Here is a 19,213-nt window from a genome sequence, read left to right as displayed (position 1 = left end):
AAGTTTCCTTTGACCAAAGTCAACTCCAGCCCACCTAGCCTAGAAACAAAGCCGATTCCCCCGAATCAACCTATGGTGAAGATAAAAATGCAAGAAGGGCCGCAGCCACGAAACTCCAACCAACACACCACACCACAACCACCACAACCACACCAACCACCACCTCAGAATCCCTAGCAAAACCGTCCCACCATATCAGCAATCACCAACAACTCACAATTACCAGTCAATGTCGATCCTGTACCCATTAATAAAACCCCACTCGGTTGTAATATTTGCTTTGAAAGACAACGAGGGACGTCCCGTGTCTCCCTGAGTCCCATTAGGCTAAGTCGGTCACGTACCCTCTCGGGTGTGCCTGCCGTCCTGGTGTTTTCCTCAGGCTATCGATGATCATGTGAGAAGGAAGTCAGGGGGCTCTCAAGCTTCCTGCCGACGCAGCCTGCTATATTTACACCGTCCTGACTATTACTCGATCTGATCTCCCGTCAGAAGCTGCATCCTGTCGTGCCATCGGCGACCGGGACGTACAGCTCTGCGAACGAAGAACCTCCGCACTAGACGTATGGTTCATCGAGGGAGATCGTATAAGGATCAACAACAAAGTTTGGTAGTATCAATGGAGGGAGACGAAGACATGGTAAGTGGAGAGGTGGATCATGAAGACATGGGTTCCCGCCCCACCAGTTCTTCACACCTGCTACCACACCATTCCGGACTGCGAACGCCTGTTTGGGGGTTAGAATTGGTCATGGTGAAAAGTGAAGGTAGGAACGGGGAGAGGAATGACGGAAATACATACTTCTTGCGATAAGAATAATAAAAATATTTGTCGAACCGGATAAAAATGATAATAATATTGTCGAGAAAGGAAAGACCGAAAGGAAAAACCGAAAGGAAAGGAGGAAGATGAAACAATTCTGCAAGGTGTGTTAGTATTTTGGCGGTAGTGCGACGGCATGTTCAAGTTGGTGACTTACCGAAACTCGAACGGGGACAGAGTCGATCGTGACCAACGAAAGCACGCAAAAGGAAAGAGGAAATCGATTCTGCAATGGGTGTTAGCAATTTGTTGGTGCCACCATGTGTCCACGTTGGAAACTCACCAAAACTCGAACGGGTCAGAATTGACCGTAATCAAACAAGCGTACGAGAACAAACACCTGTGTGCAGTTAGTATGATGTTCAAGTGATGGTGCATGTGAGGAAAACTTACATAAGAAAGGTCGGAAAAGGGTGAGAAGAGACCAGACGCAGGCGAGAATAGTGCGAATGGGTCGCTGGTGGTGGTATTGAAAGGACCAGCGTGTTGAGTTACAAAGGGTAGGTGGCTTTGTATTGTCGAAATACCGAACAAGTGATGAAGATCGTGATCAAAGGGACTCATGATCTTGGGTCGAGACGAAAAGATGCGTCGATTCTTTGCAGCGGCCGCTACAAAAAAAAGACACTCTGCAAGTCCGAATCGCTTGTAAGGTTGAAGGTGACCAATGGTCCACGAGATGAGCTTGTCGAGAGAAATCGAGGTTGAGAAATTTATGCAGTTGGCGCTACACAGAACTCTCAAGGTCGAAAACTGTCGAGGGCTCGATCAAGTGGTTTGGTCGATTGAAGGGGAGGAGACAACGAGTGGTTCAAGAGACGAAGTAAATCATTTTCAATTGCAGTTGGCGCTACAAAAGAAAGGTTGATAAAGTCCTTCTAGAGAAAACTCGTTGTCGAAGAAGTCGAGGATACCAGGAACAGAACAATGATCGAGATCGATGGATAAAGGCACTCAATGATTGAACTGTTGGATCAGGTCAAATTGGTCAATCACTTGCAGCAGGCACTACAAGCAAAAGGCAAATTGAGCCGAAGAAGAAGGTATCGACGCACGAGAAGATATTGAAGGATAATGAAGAACAAAAGAATGATCGAGATCGGTAGGCGGAGGCACTCGATGATTCTAATGTTGGACCAATACCAAAGAGATCAATCTCGTGCAGCAGGCACTACACGAAAGAGACCAAATTGACATGGCGAAGGTTGATATCCGACAACGAGAAAGGAAGAAGAAGGGAGCGGAGGAGGGATGACGAAGAACAAATCAATTGAAGAATAAAAAAGATCCAAGGCGGCACTTTGATGATTGAGATGTTGGATCCAGACTGGAGTTTGTTCGATTCAAAGCAGATGGCTGGTCCGCAAAGAAAAGAACAAAGTCCAGTCTGGAAAAGATTCGTGTCGAGAAAAAAAGAAATCAGAAGAGGTACGGTGGATGGGGAAGTATTTAAGTTAAATGGGAATGGGTGTCGGTGCGCTAGATCACTTCGCTTGAGTGATGTAAAATTTTCTTCACTGGCGGCTTATTCAAGTTGAAGATGGAGAAATGAGAGGAAAGTGAGAGAAAGTGAAGGGAAATGAGGCGGAATACCTTGTCGGCGTGTGTTGGGGAATGAGATGTGCGCCAATTTTCTTTCTTCCGACCTTGTTACTCTGCCGTCTTTCCGATAAGTCGTGCCATAAATGACATGGAAAGTGAATTTGTTCTTTGTTTTTTTTTTCTTTCGGCAATTAGGTGTAGCAGAAAAATGGCGCAATCGGTGGTGGTGAATTACTTGTGAATTATTGTGACGATATCACCAATAGAAAATTTGGTTGGGGACGGCAAGGGTGGGAAGGCAGTGCAAAGGATGAAATTTTCATTCAAACTGTCAAATTTACATAGTATCTCGAGTGAATATCATGAGTCAATGACTTATGGGAATATTTGGGAGGGTTTGGAGGGCAGCAAGGTACCTCGGCAGCGAGGTGGATTGATTGTAGAGAGTGGGAAGTGGGAAGTGGGAAGTGGGAAGTGGGAAGTAGGAAGTGGGAAATGAGAAAGTGAGGGGTTCAAGGTTGGGAATTGGATATTGAAGTTGAAGTTGAAGTTGAAGTTGACGGTGACGTTGTAGAGTGAAGTCATTTAAAGTTGATATGATAGTCGAACCTGACGTTAACCCTTGCTGCTGCTGCTGCTATTGCTGGTGCTCCTCTTGTTGACCTTGATATGTCCCAATTTATATCTTCAAGTCTGAGTTGCAAGAGAACTTCCAAAGAAAGCAATCACCGTCTATCTACCAATCCTTCCTCTTCCTATGACCATACCCTCTTCTCGTTTTCATCCATACTCTCATTGACGTCACATGATGTAAATTGTGAATCAAGAACTCAACATCAAGTGATCCAAACAAACTGTTCCATAAACACCGCTCTTCACCAAAGGATAGCATCATTCGCGTAAAGTCAAAGTGAAGTCAGAATAACATCAACATACAAGTGGCCTCATAAGACTACCTACTCAAAGCCTCAACCCCAGAAATCCCCATGTATTCTCTCTATAGCAAAATACCCTACTTGCCATTCATCTCAAAGCAACCCAATTCACAAGTGAAAACCATACAAATAATAGATCAATGACATGAATCCAAAGTGAGGTTGATATGATACGTGCAAGTTCAAGAATCAAAGAGTATGGTACGTATAGTATGTACATATAATCTATGTCAGACATATATATCAATCCCAAGCTAATAAATATCCATCTTCTCTTCCTGTACTGCTACGTAGACACATCGGTACTTTTATTGCCATCATCCAATATACTTATTATTATTACATTACTGTGATTTACAAATACCAATCATACACTTTTATTAACATATCACTCCCTCCTTCCCTACCCACCTCCCCACCAAATCCTCTCATCAATTTCACCCATCCGGCAAATTCCTCACGCCAGACACCGCCATACACCAAACACCATCATCCTCACTTCCCCCCTTCCTCACGTTACTTCCCCCGCACCCCTTCCTCACGTTACCTCCCCCACGCCCTCCTCTCATTGGTCCCCCTCCCCCAAACATCTCTTGTTGCACATCTCAAAAATCAATCACCTTTGCCCTTCACCAGTACCGTTCACCAGCACTTTTTCCACAAACCTTTGCAAAAATTACATCGTCTGGGAATAAAAACACTTTTGAATTTTATTCCCGATTGATATATTTGGTTTCGGACCTTGGATGGAAGATGATTTCGGGTTCGGGATTCGGGTTCGGGAAGGTTGGGCGGGAGGAGAAGGGTGGGGTGTTCCGAGGAGGCATTTGAAAGCGGTGTGAGGTGAAGGTGGGGTGTGTGTATGATTACTTGGATTTGTATTCCTAGAGAAGGATTGGAGGGGGAGGTAGATGGGTAGTGACTGGCTGTATCGTTTGCCGTGATATGGGAACGAGTGAGTATCTCAAAGGAAATGTGGCATGGAAGTGAGCTACCCAGCCAAGCAGGTGGTAAAGCGCAGGACAATCATGTGTCAGAGGGAAAAGGATTTCATCATCATGTTCATTTGGCTCCGAGATGTAGATGGAAACTTTGGTATTGTAAGATCTTACATTAAATCTTTCTACATCTATATATACATACTAGGCACATAACAAATGAGAATATCTTATGGAGACTAAAGGACAATAGAATTTATTACATCGAATCGAGAGACTTCTCCCACATCCAACATCCAATATCCAACACTCAAACTATCTCACCGAACCTTCATCTCAACTCCACAGCTCATCTACACACATCCTAACTCTAGCTCAATGCTACAAATCAACCCCCTCATCAAATCTCCAAACTACATACAAAACAGCTGGCCACATTAGATTCCCCCCCAGTATACCTTGCCACCAACAGATACACACACAAATTCCTCTCAATCATCGTTTCATTCCCCGTCGGCGTCGTCCTCGCTACCAACACATCGAGCGCCACCCCCTGTTCAACCCATCGAACCAAAGCCCCTATCATATCCACCGGATACGGCCCATTACCACCCAAACAATTCTGCACACCCGGCACTTCAAAGAGTCGGAACAACATCTCTCACGTTCAAATCTCTCTGCTCGACCAAATGATAATATTGTATTGTGCCACCAAGAGGATTAAGTTGGTCCGATAAACCATGCCAGGAAATCATTTTCTTCCCGTCTCTTTAAATGTCGAGAGATCGGGATCCGCATTTCCGATGATCGATGCATGCATATTGTTGGACGGATGAATGTATCAGACGTGCGGATTCTTGCTGGGTGGTAATGTCAAGAGCAAACGATGCATTTTTCACAACAAACAGATCAATCCAGTCGGATGCGAATGGAGCGGGAAAACCCACACCCTGTGCATTTCCGTCCGCGCAAAAAGTAATGACAGTGCCGGTGCTGAGAGAACTCGAAGGATCCAGCCCGTACCACAGGAAACTACCATCCTCGGCTCTGGGACCCTCCCAAGCTGCTTGAGCAACGATAGCTGCTTCCGAGGAAATCATCGTCGTGCTTCCATCTGTGCAGCTGACGTTTCTTCCAACTGTGGAATTGGCGTGGAAATTGCAAAGACCAGGCGCGCTCAAGATACCGTCTGTAACACCATCCAGACCATCGCAAGATTTGACTGCGGCAGCGGTAATGGCGTCGGATTCGCACGGGCTAGGGTAGACTCCGAGGTGGTTCATGAGAAATTGAGGCTAATACCTCGCAGGGACCAATTCTGCTCAATGAATTCCTAGCGCGCTGGCTAAAATTCCATCGTACCCATCGGGATAGCGCTGAGCCATCATCATCCCCTGTCTTCCACCCGTCGAACAGCCATTCCAATATGAGTAATCGGGATTCTTTCCGTAATATGAAGCTGCCACAGACTTTCCAATCATCGTCATCCCATTCACGGTGACCGAAGCGAAATCTTCAAGTAAGTAAAGATTGACATTTCCAGGTGATACCTGAGCTCATCAATTGGTTGCGTATAATTCAATGGTGGTGAGATCATTATTTTCAACATAGTGACCACCATCTGTACCAGGTGCATGTTAAATTTAATCACTTCTAGCTAGGAAGACTTCTTCCTGGACTTTGGCTAGGGGTGGGGATACGAAATCATGGTTATCTATACCTGGGTATGTAAAGTTTTCCACCTCCCCTTCTCTTCATAAAGAATGAATAGTCTATGAACAAGTTCACTAAATTGGCGAAGGCTTGGGTCTCGTGAGGATCCAGAAGCCCTTTGAACGTGTGAGGGAATGGGCACCATTGGATCTATATATAATGTAGAAAAGGGCTGTGCAAAGAAAACTTCTTACAGTATACGGGGAATATAATACCATTCAATTTTCCCTATTAGCTCCGTCGTCATTCATCTATACTAAGTCTCAAGAGAGAAGTGCCAGCCCTGTGATAGTCTGTCAGTCTATCAATCGAAAATGATCCAGTATGCACCCACTGGTGTAAAGAAGCGTGAAAATTACACGCATAAATACCAAGCTCAAGGAAAGACTCATCACTATATAATACCACAAGCAACAGTCTGCAGGGACCCGAGTCTTTTGCCTACTTTCCGTGTGGAGTTGCAAGAAGGTTAGCTAGGGCGGAAAGCTTGGCTGTAGATCATAATCCTCTTGTGTGCTATTGAGTGTTACCCATACTCCTTGCTCCTTCGATATCGCACACATAACCAAATGAGGACGACTGTTTGAAATTGTGCGAAATACTCTTACTAAAAATGAAACACGTCGTTAAAGCTGGAGAGACTAGTTTACCATGAAGAGATAACACATCCAGATACTTTAATTCAAATTTAAATTCTCAGACTCATTACTCAAATCCATTCATGATGCATAAACACAAATCAAATCCCAACACTTTTCGAATGAAATTTCAATCACCGTACCTCCCCCTCCCCCCTCTCCCTAACGATCCCCAATCCCTAAACCCCCTCCAAGCCCTCAAAAAGCGTAACCCCCCATTCCTCCCCCGGATTATTAAACCTACTCAACCACTTCCTCCCCACAAACCTCAACCTCGTCAAATCCGCATGCGTCAACTCACAGTCCCCCGCATGCAAATTCTCCTTGATCCATTCCTCATGACTACTTTTCGGAATCACACTAATCCCTCTTCCCATATTCCATTTTAGAGCTACCTGAGCTGGAGTGCAATTTCGTTGCTCGGCAACGTCAAGGAGGATGGGGTTTTGGAGGAGAGGTGGAGCTTTTGGTTTTGAGGAGGGGGGGCGGAAGAGGGATGTCCATGATGCCCATTGGGATGAAGAAAATGAGAGTGATGTGGAAGACAATGATTGATAAGTGGGGTTAGTATTTCCCAATGGAGAATAAGCCGTCATTTTAATACCAAGAGCTTTATGCGTCGCTACCCACGCCGATTGTTGTAAATAGGGATGGAGCTCCATTTGATGCGCATATGGCATCGTACCAGTCGACACGACATTCTTGAGTTGGAGCGGAGAGAAATTCGATACCCCGATATTGAGAACACGAGATTTGGGAAGGGAAATCATGGATTTGTAAGTCTATTTCGTGTTAGTCGGAACCCGAGAACGTGGAGAAAATGAAAACGAACCTGGACATGATCGGGATTCTTCGTTCCATTGGATGAGAAACCAATTGGCCAGTGTATGAGATATAGATCCAGATACTCGAGGTCTAGATCTTGGAGAGTCTGATTTAACCCCCTTTCCACATTTTTATAACTTCCATGACTATTTCATCGAACAATTAGTGAATTTTTTTTAACCAAAATCACCCTCAATCAATCATCCCCATCTCAAACCACCCCGTGAAAAATAAAACAATAATAACATACTGATCATTCCAAAGTTTACTCGTCACCCAAATATCCTCTCTCCCCAACCCAGCTCTCTTCATCCCCTCTTTAATTCCCTGTCCTACCGCCACTTCATTCCCATACGCCGCCGCACAATCAATCTGTCGATATCCAATGTCGATTGCGTACGCGACGGCTTCAGTGGTGTTTTCAGGAGAAAGATTTAGATTCCATGTTCCGAAACCGATCAGAGGTTGAGGAATCGTTTGTTTTTGGGATGGTGATAGCAAGGCGGAAGATGGTGGTGTGATCGGATGTTGTTCAGCTGAGAGATATAGGGCGTTGATGATGTTAGAAAGGAGGAATGCGAGAGGAAGGAAATTGATAATTTGCATGATGGATCGGATTCAAGGAAAACAAAATAAAGATTGAATTGAGAATATATTCAGTTCTGGAAATGGAACCTCATATATCGTGGAGGTTTGGGTTCAGCTGTTTGTTTTATACTAGGGTCGGTGTTAAGGTTACCTTACCAGTTATATAAATTATGACGATGACGTTGAAATGAACAAGGGTTCACATCGCTGTGGCGCCAGCGAGACTCCAATGCATTGATATCCGGTAGATTGAAGTACATGTACTCGGAGTAGAACACAAACAATAATACAAAGAATCTTGAAATTAAAAGCTACCCATTATATTGTAAGTTGTACTCAATCAACATTTCTTCCAGATATGCACCAATATTCATCAAACAAACCACCTTGATCCGCAAAGACAAAGGCGGTGAATCTCCATTTGCTAAGCTAACCTCGCCATACCGTGTGATACAAAGCCCAAATTTCACAAGAGAGGAATGAAAGTCAATCATCAGAACGGTACAAAGACCAGGTCCGTCTAGTAGAATCATAAAATTCAAATCAACAAGTAGACAAAAATTAATCATAAACAGAGACAAGCATCAAGCTTTCATCCTCAAAATCCTATAAAATATCCTACGCTACCACATAAACATTAACCCCTTACTCCATGGATATCAAATCCCCATTTTCATAATCATCATTAAACTCATCGAGACTAGATAACCATCGCTGAATCAAAACTCAGAACATAAAATCTCGATCCTATACATCTTACTTTCTTCCCCTCGCCAATAATTTATCCCCCAACTCAGCTACCGCTGAGCCCCAAGAAACATTAGTTCCATCTCCCTTCTCCTTAGCATAATTGCCTAGTCTATTAAGAAGGAACTCCCTCATCTTCGGTTCATTAAACCTTTCCCCATAAATTACTTTTGCAACTGGGGAAATCTCCACATCAAATCCTTCTTCCGTGCTGTGACTAATGAGACTGAAAGCTAATTCGACCTTTGTATTAAGAGCCGCAATCAATAACTTTGACTTGACGAGGATAGAGTTATCCGATGTTTTGGTGACAACAGTTGGGCAAATAATATTAAGTAGATAAATATCATCCACCACTCTTGCGGCTTTGTTCCAGGCTACGCTAACAGAATTGAGCAGAGTCTTGATTTCGGTTTCTGATTGTGGTAATCCTCGAACGTGATCACGGATGCATTGAAGGAGAAATTCCTTTTCGGGGGTGAGGGTTAATGGATTGTATTCACGATTGGCGGCGATGTACCAAAGATCGATTCTTGAATTTTCTGGCTTTTGGGTCTTGCTCGAAGCATTTGACTTGAATGCAGCTGCGTCGAATACAAGTTCAATCTCCTTTCGATAAGTCATTGAAGTCGTTGTTCCAGAGACACCGGTGATAGTCCAACCATGCTTCTTTTCAAGAGCATCCACTTTTGCTAGAAAATTGTTAACGATGTTCATAGATTATGGCCAGAGACTGGCACGTACCTTTAAGATTACTAAGCTCGCTCGAACTCCAACCTCGGCACTCCTCTCGAATCTTTTCCGCTTCACGAATTTCTTCCAGGAATGTTGCCTTTTTTGCAGTGCCACCTTCAATTTCAATTTCTTTTGCTTGAAGTTGTTTCTTCAATTCCTCAATCATGTGCCTTTTTGCATCAACATCAGCTTCAACAATGATCAGCTGCTGTCGAGCTTCACTGAGCTCGTCAGGATCACAGCTAGCAATTTCTTCAGCAGCAGTCTTCAGGTTGGTCTCCTCATGTTGAAGTTGCTGAGCTCGTTTGACCATCTTTGGAAGCACAGCATCTAGTAGTGCTTGTTGTTTGTCCAGGATTTCTTCATCATTGATCATGCCTTCAGCACTTCTAACGAGTTCATCCTTAACAGTCTCAAGTAATGTTGATCGCCAATCATACCACATACCTTTACTGAGAAGACGGGAATGCGTCTTGACATTCTTGAGTTGATTGTCCATGACAACCTTCATATCAGCCGGCGCAGAAATATATTCACGGAATAGTGGAGGGTTCTCCTCGAAGGTTTCACTCTCGATCTCGCGAACTGTTTTTCGACCATCTGATATATACTTTTTGAGTTCATGACAAGCCTAATTGTGTTAGTATGACCATGCGCTATCAAAAGGAAATTGTCTGGATAACTTACATGCTGGAATAACTCAAGCATAGGAATGGTAGCAGCACCCGCCGCAACACAATCTTCAAGTGAAACCTTGGCTTGATCGGACAGTCGATTCCTTATCGGTCCATCGCTAGACCGTTTTGGTGCAATTGTATGTCTTCGTTTGGTAGTTGTCAATTCCATGAATCGAATACTTGTCATATTTAAGAAATCCTGTAACTGTATGCGCTCATTGTCCAAGGTTTCCTCGGGTAGTTTTGGATATTCGACTGGTTCTGTCTCCTTGAACGGAATTGCCACAGGCTCAGCCAAATTGGCTTCCGCATCTTTGAAACGTCCTTGATCATGTGGTGTGGTAATTGTGTCCCTGATGGGCGAAGTAGTGAGAGTAGGAGTGATAGAAGGAACAGTCGAATCTTCCATACTCTTTCGGCTCGACCGGGTTAGACGACCAGTTGTTGTTTGTTCCTTAGTGGGTGGCCCTTGGAGATGGACATTCTTCACAGGACTGCCCTGATGATTTCTCAGTCGCTTCATACCACTCTCATCTGAATCTGAATCATCCTCATCCAACTCAGCGGGTCGTTTGCCCAAAAGTCCGATTGCAGCACCAGCATGTAAACTCTTGCGGCCTTTCATTGACTTCTTCTTAGGAGTTAGACTGCTGATCATTTCCTTGAGGTTCAGAGTTGCGTCTTTTTCTTCTCCTTCACCTTGATCCGCTTCACGCTCCATTATCTTACGTCCATTTTCTCTATCTTCTTCTAATTCTCGCTCCCTGTCAACTTCCGCTTCCATGATACGAGGATCTTGGAATCGTACACCACGATTCAGATCAGCTGGCTGGGTAGGTGTAAATGATCGTGCCTGTTCTCCAATCGATCCGCGTCGGTCTAGCAATGCAGCAACTTTTGGTGACCCCAGTCCTATTCTATCGAGACCAATGCCAGTAGACAATCGTTTTTGCGGTGTTAGTATAAAGTTAGGTGTTGCAAGGCCGGTATTGCTGTCTTGCTTGAATAACTTATTGGGTGTTTGTTTTTTAATTGGAGTTGTACGAGGAGTAGAAGATGATTCTTTGAGGTCAGGCTTGAAAAGTCTCTTTGGCGATCCTGTACGCATGAGGATGTTTTTGGATGGTGGAGTTTTGCCAGGATGAGATGGTTGAGCAGGTTGTGGAGTGAGCTGTTTTTGTGGAGTGGTAGGTTTCTTGACTGGCGTTAACATCTTAGACTTTGGTGTAGACTTGGGCGTTGTAGAGATTCGATCCATGCTTCTACGAAGACCTTTTCCTTTGAATCCGGCTGTAAAGCTTGGGCTGCGACTTTCTGGTGCCGCGATCAAAGCATTATGGTTAACGGGCTTTGGTGGAGAATTGGCGGGAACATCTACTCGAAATGGTGAACTACCAAGATCTGTTTCCATTTCCATAATCTTCTTGGCTTGATTTCGATCTCCAGCATTCAATCGTGGAAGAATACCACCTAAAGCCTTGGTCATTTCCATCCCAACTGTTACATCCATATCCATTTCCTCGGTCTCGTCCATAGTCGGAGGTATGATACGACCCACCGCAGTAGTCATATCCATGTCCATATCCATTCCCATCGTTTCATCCCCGGCTGCAGAATCTAGGCTTTCGCGATTTTGGCTTGACTTTGCGTTTGAAGCCGTCGATACTCGTCTTTTGTTCTTCGCCGCAGGTGGCTGTGATAGCACGCCACCGATTGCCGATGTAAAATCCATGCTCATATCCTCATCTTCGGAAACCTCCTCATCATCTTGAGCTGCATGAATTCCACCTATAGCAGCAGTCAAGTCCATGGTCTGTTCTCCGAATGCCGACTCTTCACCTGTTGATATTCTACGAGTACTTTGACAACGGCCCGCTGGATTGAGTTTTGCTCCAGGTTGGTTGTTGGGAATAATGCCACCGAAAGCACGAGTGACATCCATAGAAAGCTCGTCATCTTCTCGTTCTTGACCTGGTAAGATTCTACCAACTGCACTTGTCATATCCATATCCATTGTCATCTCTTCTCCATCTGATTGTTCAGCATCTTGCTGGATATTCGATTTGGATGCTGATGAGAAAGGATTTACATTCTCTTGGTCTACTTGTGCTTCTAGAGGGGCCTTCTTCGCCCATGGAGCAAAGGAGGCAACGATCTCATTGTCTTCACTCATTTTGGTATCTCCTTGTTCATCGAAACTCATTGCTGGTGTACCAGCTTGGTTTGCAGCTCGCCTTAAAGATTGTTCTAACATCGTATCTGAACCGACGCTAAAGCCTGATTGAACTGATGCCATTGACATATTTGTTGTTTCTCCCCCATCCATAGTCATTCGGGTCCCATCGTCATCATCATCCGAATCATCAGAAGCAAATTCATTCTCTTCGATATCTTCAGCACCCACAGAACTCCCACTCATAGGACTGGATGAGAAAGCGTCGTTGGGGTCATTGAAATTCATAGGAGGTATGACAGAACTTCTGCGGCGCTTCTTTTGATGTAGGTCGCGTTGATGTTCTGGTGACCCACTCGCTGTGTCATCTTCGATTTGTTCAGGTGGTGTTGATGGAGGCTCCGAAGGGTCTGAGCTAGGTGGTCCAGAATTTTGCTGGTGCGGGGTAGTGACAGAGTCCCCAGTGACATTCGAGGCCTGGCGGGTGGAATTTGTGGAATTAGACGATGTGGTAGAATCTTGATATTCTACAACAACATCCCAAGTATGAAGTGTTGCTTCAGGCGCAAATGAAACACGTCGATTAGCAAGAGACTTGCGGCGGGCATCTCGTCTAGCATTAACTTCTTTCTGCATATCAGCTCTTTCCTTCTCCTCCCTCTCTCTAGCAGCAGCTTGCTGCTGTTCCTCCGTTCGCAATGCGACTCGACTGTCATTGTTGGTCTTCGGCATTTCGATATGAAATGGATCATCAAGTGCTTCGGCGCCTGATGCCTTTGAGCCAGCGTCAACACCAAAATTGATTAACTCAGAGCTTGGAAGTGGTGGTGAAGGTGTTTTGGTCTTTTTTGGACTCGACTTTTTGTTGGGGTTATGCGCCGGAATCTCACGGAGAGGTGGCATAGTAGGTTTTAGGATGGATCTGGGAGGTGGTTGAGCTATCGTAGCCAGAGACTATACATTCATTTAGCCAGGTTCTTGACTTCCACATTGTGTGAGATGCTTACCTTGCGACGATTGCCAGTGGTATCTTTCAGTGCATCTAGCCCGCCAGGGCCTATACTCTTACTCCTCTTCTTTCTTGCTGGCTTCTCGATTGGAGTCCTTTTTCCAGTGAGAGCTCCAAGTTCCGCCGTCATATTTTCTTTGTCTGCAGGTATTGCGGATAATGATTTTCTTGATTTTGGGCGGCGAGTCGCGGGAAGTGTAGCTTCCTCCAAGGAAGACATTTTGAATGTCGCCGAATGTGAATTATTTCAAGATATCATAAATTATTCCCTATATGCTAGTTATGAAGTTTGGAAGAGTAATGTTGAATTCTTGTCTTAATGTTGCTATGCCGAAAATGAAACAAACCCCAAATAATTCAAAGTAAACAAACAAGTCGCGTTCAGATCCAAACGAGAAACTCGGTCCAACTTCGGAAGTTAATTCACAACTCAAATATTCATAATAAAATTATTCAATCACATGATCTTCATAAGAGCATCCTCGCTTAGCCGATTACCTTAGCGGCACACACATTTCGAGAAAAATTGGAAATTTACAGAAGCCTTCAATCGACATTCCTATCGACGACCACCACGAATTTGCGACCTATCGACCAAATTTCGCAGCCATGGCCACCGAACTTACCGTACAATCGGAGCGCGCTTTCCAAAAGCAACCTCACATCTTCCTTAACTCTAAGTCGAAGGCCAAGTCCAGCAAGGTTGGAAAGGGTGGCCGCAGATGGTACAAGGACGTTGGATTGGGATTCAGAACCCCAAAGACCGCCATTGAGGGAAGCTACATCGGTATGTGGATTTTTCTACAGGTTCTTGGAATCGAGGTGGAATCAAACAATGCGACACGGGAATTTGGAGGCTGTATCATATTTGTTCGAGATGGGAGATTGAGGATTTCGAGTGGTGAAACGAAATATGGAGGAGATGTCGAAAATTGAATCGAAATCGAGCGCGATGCTAACAAGAAATTCTCAATAGACAAGAAGTGCCCATTCACCGGTCTCGTTTCTATCCGCGGTCGTATCTTGACCGGAACTGTTGTTTCCACCAAGATGCACCGTACCCTCATCATCCGCAGAGAATACCTCCACTTCATCCCAAAATACGCCAGATATGAGAAGAGACACAAGAACCTCGCTGCCCACGTTTCCCCAGCTTTCCGTGTTGAGGATGGTGATCAAGTTACAGTTGGACAATGCAGACCATTGAGCAAGACCGTACGTAATCAATTGCGCAGACACTCAGATTTCTCTTTATGAATTATATTTCATTTCCACAAAGCAGAAAGAATGCACTTAACTAATGAAATTATAACAGGTCCGTTTCAATGTTCTCCGTGTCCTTCCCCGAACTGGCAAGGCTGTTAAGTCTTTCAGCAAATTCTAAATGGGTTCTTTATCGTACAAGGGGTGCATGTGGTTTTCGGGATGTTGATCAGGAGGGTTGTGATCATATGAATACTGGAAAAGCAGCATGAAAATCATGTGCAATAGCTACGGAAAAGTAAATCAATGCCACGACGTTCCCGACACAAGACTTTGCGCGATTTGAAGCTTGGTGATGTGGATTGATATGATCAATGATATAATTTCAAAAAAAAAAAACAAGCTTACCCCAGATTTCAAAGTTCCAAAACTCTCATTGCTACTGATCTCTTTGGTGTATTTATATATCCACATACGTTCGCACATACTAGGTACGAAAAAGAAATGGATTTGGGGTCAACACAATATCAGGAAGGATAATGGTCATATATGACCCAAGAGAATGCGTTTCAGCACGACGGACCCCCAAGATTGCGGCAGGATATTAGCTCTATGTGCAGCGTCCATGCATGCCGTGAGTCGTCCAAATGGCCATGAATTTTATGATCAATGTGTTGAAATGGGAATCAAGACAAGAAACGTTTGCGACGACACAAGTGACTGTACGCATCTTCATAGCATTTCAATTAAGTTGCAGCGATTTGAATTTCAAACTTCCCATTATGCCTAATTATACCCAGACTGGTCGTGATGCGTCAGTATCAAGTATTGATTAGGAGTTTATTGATAATCATTAATAAGATGTCTACTCCGTGGGCGCCGAATTAATATTGACGTTTAGATAATTTCCGGACTCAACCCCATCCTTGGAGATGTTGTATTTTATAGAAATGAATAGGCGGTACATCTTTCTTTCGTCTAGCGTCAAACTTTCCCCCTTATTCTAACTTTGGGTTAGAATATTGATATGCGAGGTGAAGCTTTCATCAATAGTGTAATCATCAAATAAGCTTCTAGCTCCTTGATTCTATATGGAGATTAGACTCTGTGGAGGGAGCTTCCAAGTTCTATTCTACCTAGGTACCGGTATATCTTGTATCTATTTACTATCAGCCACAGCTATCAGCCACTTCTTTATACATTTTAACTTTCGGTTTCATTCATATTCATATTCATTTTCATATTCATTTTCATATTCATTTTCATATTCATTTTCATTTCCCTTGATTCTACTATCGAGGTCCGAAGCACTATCAATCAATCAATCAATCAATCTTCATCTAGACGACTTGGACCTACCCAGTAGATTCTCCCACCCCATCCTCCATTCTTTGTCACAGACATCACTCTCGCGTTCTCCATCAAAACCATTACATATATTGGCCCTTCTCCACTCTCAGAATTTACATCCAAAAAGTCCAGTGCACACTCGAGACACTGCACAAAGGGGCAACAGATCTCTCACTGCCCTGACCATTTACCGAATGCGATGAAATCCCAGAAGATTCGAAACAACAAAGAATGCACCAGCCAGTAATAGAGACTGGTCCTCGAAAGCATTGCTTAAGAATCAAATATTGTAGGTGCTCAAATTTAACTTCAAGTCAGCAATCTCTTAGCAATCAATCATTTAACACTTCTCTAGGTATCATCCAGGTAGATCGTAGCAAGCAAGTATTGAAAAACACAAAGACACCCCGTCCGTCGTCCCAAAGGATTGGGTAATACATATATATATACATATATATATTTATATATTACCAGTACACAGATACCTATATATACTCTCCGTACATGTCCCTAGGCATTTATACTTTCAGCCCTGTCCTATCTGGCTGTATTGGGAATCTTTCTAGAATTTCCAAGAGATGGATGATTGAATGGATGAACGACCTCCATGCATTGTATGTACTCGCTCACTCATTCACACTGTATGTATTTGTAACCTTGGATTTTCTTTGGGATAAATGCTAAATAACTTATTACGAACGGAGTCTTTTATCATTTGTAAATTCTTATTTATTCATTCATTTGGGTGAATAACCTCATTTCTTTGAATATCCAAATCGCTTGAGCATATCGATCGAATTACGTTCCTTTTACAACTATATTTTACCCAAAATTTTATCATCTATACCCTCTGGACCATTTCTCTCACCACATATACCCTATCATCAGGTCTATCTATCTCATGGCGATCATCAACACCAAAGAAATCATAATGAAAGATCCTCTTTCCCCTCATTCCTCACATTTCGATTTCGGTACTCCTCCTCCTTCACCACCACCATCAACCACCACCTCGAAATCTCCATGTCTTCCTCCGTTCACATCAAATTCAAAGACTAGTTCAACAGTCACGCCTATATCCGATAAATATTCGACTTCGAAACCATGGTACCATACCACTATTGGAAAACGTTTAGGTCCGAAAGCACGTGAGTTATTGGAAAATTATAGTCATATACCTCCCGAGGAAGTAGATGCGCATGTCTATAAAATGGTATGTAAGATTTCTAGGATTACATTCCCATCGTTTCATCCCACTCCTTTCTTGCTTTTCTTTTATGTCTTTCATGTCTTTCAAATCATTTTGTTTTGAGTGAGAGAATGAGATATTTTTAGAAAAGAAAAGAATCTTGAAGAAAAGGGATAAAATCTTGAACAAATAGAAAAAGAACCTACATTCCCCCCTCCCCCCTGCCTTTCTACCTACCTACCTTGCCCATAGAAAAAGATGTCTAAATGATTAACACCCAATCTCTACACATAGCGCGATCTCCTCTGGAATCAAACCCCCTACCCTTCCATCGGGAATTTTTCCTTCCTAACCCTGCGTCTACTGACTCACCCACTTTATCCCCGCATCGTTGAGATTCTCTCCACACCATCTACACCTTCTAATGCACCGGCTCTTTTTCTTGATCTCGGTTGTTGTGTTGCACAAGAGTATGTTCATATATCATTAGTCGTCGTTCATTTCCTATCCATCATCTCACCTCGTCTCTTCTTCTCATGCTCACTTACTATCCCAAACCTCCTCCTAATCATTACTTTTCGCCCCCAAATTCATATTCATATCGATACTGAAGCATACTTTCACCACAAAAGCTAAGCTAATACAATACAATCTAGACTCCGTTCTCTTGCTTACCATGCCCGTATCCCTCCCTCTCAACTCTACGGCACAGATTACAACGCCTCCTTCCTAAAATCCTCCTACAAAATCTTCCTTGATGCTTCTCACCCCCAATCCCAATCCCAGTCTCCATCTCAATCCTTCACTCTCCTCCCAGCCAATATCCTCGATCCCAATTTCTTCACTCTCACTTTCAGAAACCACATCCATTCCTTCTCCATCATCCACGCTTCTCTCTTCATGCATCTCTTCACCTGGGATCAACAACTCCTCGTTTGCGCTAATATAGTCAAACTCCTCAAAAACACCGAAGGCGCCCTATTCGTCGGGTGTATGGTGGGGAAACAGGGAGGCGGAACAGGGGAACAGGGGAGATGGCTTCATGATGCGGATTCATGGGTTAGATTGTGGGGGGAAGTTTGGGAGCAAGTAGGTATGACGGGGAGTTGGAAGGTTCAAGGAGAATTGAGAGACTTACCCGGGGATTTGGGAAAGGAGGGAGAGGATGAAGAGGAGTGGGAGGAACGTATGGTGGGGAAGGAGGGCGTGGGAGTGGGCCTTTTTGAATTCTCGGTTGAGAGGACGGGAATGGGGAGTAGAGAGTCGAGGTTGAGGAATACGTGATTGATATACATTTATATATATATGGATGTTTGTATGTTTGTATGGAATTTCTATATGGGCAGGCGTGCAGCGCAGGGATAATCCAATGTTAGTATTGATTTGATTTCTATATGCAAGTGTATGGACGATGAATTGGACATGGATGGATATATGAGATAGTATAGATAGGAAATGAACTTTTTCACGAATATAAAAATAAACGATACAAATATACATATATAACCAAATACCCAATCTCACCTGACCTAATCCAACCTACCTGTGTCTCCCATATCCAGATAGATACATCTCCTCAAGTATTTATGTGTATATGATTCACGCACAGCAATCCACCATCATATCGCGTCACGTCACATCGTATTACAACGCAATACAACACAAGCATGCACACATCCGAACTCGAACCTGGACCCGACCTGGACCCGACCTCGCCCCCGAATTTGAATCTAAATGTGAATTAAGACAGTGAGTAAGTAGCCCGGTAAGCACATCTACACGAAAGAATTTTTTCCTTTTTTTTATTTCTTATCTGAAATCGACTTCCTCATGTAAGCTGATATTATGAGTGATATTGTGTTGGGATTGCAATTGGGGTGGGAATTGGAATGGAGATGGGGATTGTGGCCGGTGTTCTGTGGAGTTGTGCTGTGGGATGGGGAATGGGGAATGGGGAATGGGGAGGGAAATAGGGGAATGAGAGATGGAGGGGATTTGGGATTTGGGGATTGGGGATTGGGAAAAAGGAGGTGAGGGGGGGGAGAGCTTGAATGTAAGGTGGAGGTGGGAATGTGAGGGGGGGAGGGCAAGAGAGGGCAAGAGAGAAGCGGAAATTAGAAGAGTGGTA

General features: G+C 43.8%; 6 protein-coding genes across 6 annotated transcripts; 2 read left to right on the top strand and 4 right to left on the bottom strand.

The window, feature by feature from the left end:
- Positions 1–657: 657 nt before the first annotated feature.
- Positions 658–1,387, bottom strand: EAF01_011009 (uncharacterized protein; the record flags this gene model as incomplete). Its single annotated transcript, XM_038919266.1, has 5 exons — positions 658–728; positions 803–920; positions 981–1,049; positions 1,152–1,163; positions 1,217–1,387. The coding sequence occupies 5 exons, from the start codon at positions 1,385–1,387 to the stop codon at positions 658–660; spliced, it is 441 nt and encodes a 146-aa protein (XP_038765137.1).
- A 3,621-nt stretch (positions 1,388–5,008) lies between these two features.
- On the bottom strand, positions 5,009–5,521 carry EAF01_011008 (uncharacterized protein; the record flags this gene model as incomplete). The annotated part of the gene is made up of 1 exon (XM_038919265.1): positions 5,009–5,521. The coding sequence occupies one exon, from the start codon at positions 5,519–5,521 to the stop codon at positions 5,009–5,011; it is 513 nt and encodes a 170-aa protein (XP_038765136.1).
- A 1,247-nt stretch (positions 5,522–6,768) lies between these two features.
- EAF01_011007 (uncharacterized protein) lies at positions 6,769–8,020 on the bottom strand (the record flags this gene model as incomplete). Its single annotated transcript, XM_038919264.1, has 3 exons — positions 6,769–7,371; positions 7,422–7,560; positions 7,665–8,020. 3 exons carry the CDS (start codon positions 8,018–8,020, stop codon positions 6,769–6,771), a joined length of 1,098 nt encoding a protein of 365 aa, XP_038765135.1.
- Positions 8,021–8,379: 359 nt separating this feature from the next.
- On the bottom strand, positions 8,380–13,668 carry EAF01_011006 (uncharacterized protein). Its single transcript, XM_038919263.1, has 4 exons — positions 13,342–13,668; positions 10,172–13,288; positions 9,494–10,115; positions 8,380–9,441 (listed from the first exon to the last, which is right to left on the bottom strand). Exons 1-4 carry the CDS (start codon positions 13,561–13,563, stop codon positions 8,759–8,761), a joined length of 4,644 nt encoding a protein of 1,547 aa, XP_038765134.1. The 5' UTR covers positions 13,564–13,668; the 3' UTR covers positions 8,380–8,758.
- Positions 13,669–13,952: 284 nt separating this feature from the next.
- On the top strand, positions 13,953–14,727 carry EAF01_011005 (uncharacterized protein; the record flags this gene model as incomplete). The annotated part of the gene is made up of 3 exons (XM_038919262.1): positions 13,953–14,130; positions 14,320–14,558; positions 14,659–14,727. 3 exons carry the CDS (start codon positions 13,953–13,955, stop codon positions 14,725–14,727), a joined length of 486 nt encoding a protein of 161 aa, XP_038765133.1.
- Positions 14,728–15,795: 1,068 nt separating this feature from the next.
- EAF01_011004 (uncharacterized protein) lies at positions 15,796–18,550 on the top strand. The gene is made up of 4 exons (XM_038919261.1): positions 15,796–16,185; positions 16,252–17,109; positions 17,380–17,555; positions 17,742–18,550. The coding sequence occupies exons 2-4, from the start codon at positions 16,798–16,800 to the stop codon at positions 18,367–18,369; spliced, it is 1,116 nt and encodes a 371-aa protein (XP_038765132.1). The 5' UTR covers positions 15,796–16,185; positions 16,252–16,797; the 3' UTR covers positions 18,370–18,550.
- Positions 18,551–19,213: the final 663 nt, after the last annotated feature.

Source organism: Botrytis porri (assembly GCF_014898465.1).
Source record: "Botrytis porri strain MUCL 3234 chromosome Unknown BPOR_019, whole genome shotgun sequence".
Classification (NCBI taxonomy): Eukaryota; Fungi; Ascomycota; class Leotiomycetes; order Helotiales; family Sclerotiniaceae; genus Botrytis; species Botrytis porri.
The sequence above is the reverse complement of the archived record's forward strand: the minus strand, read 5'-3'. Positions and strand labels throughout refer to the sequence as shown.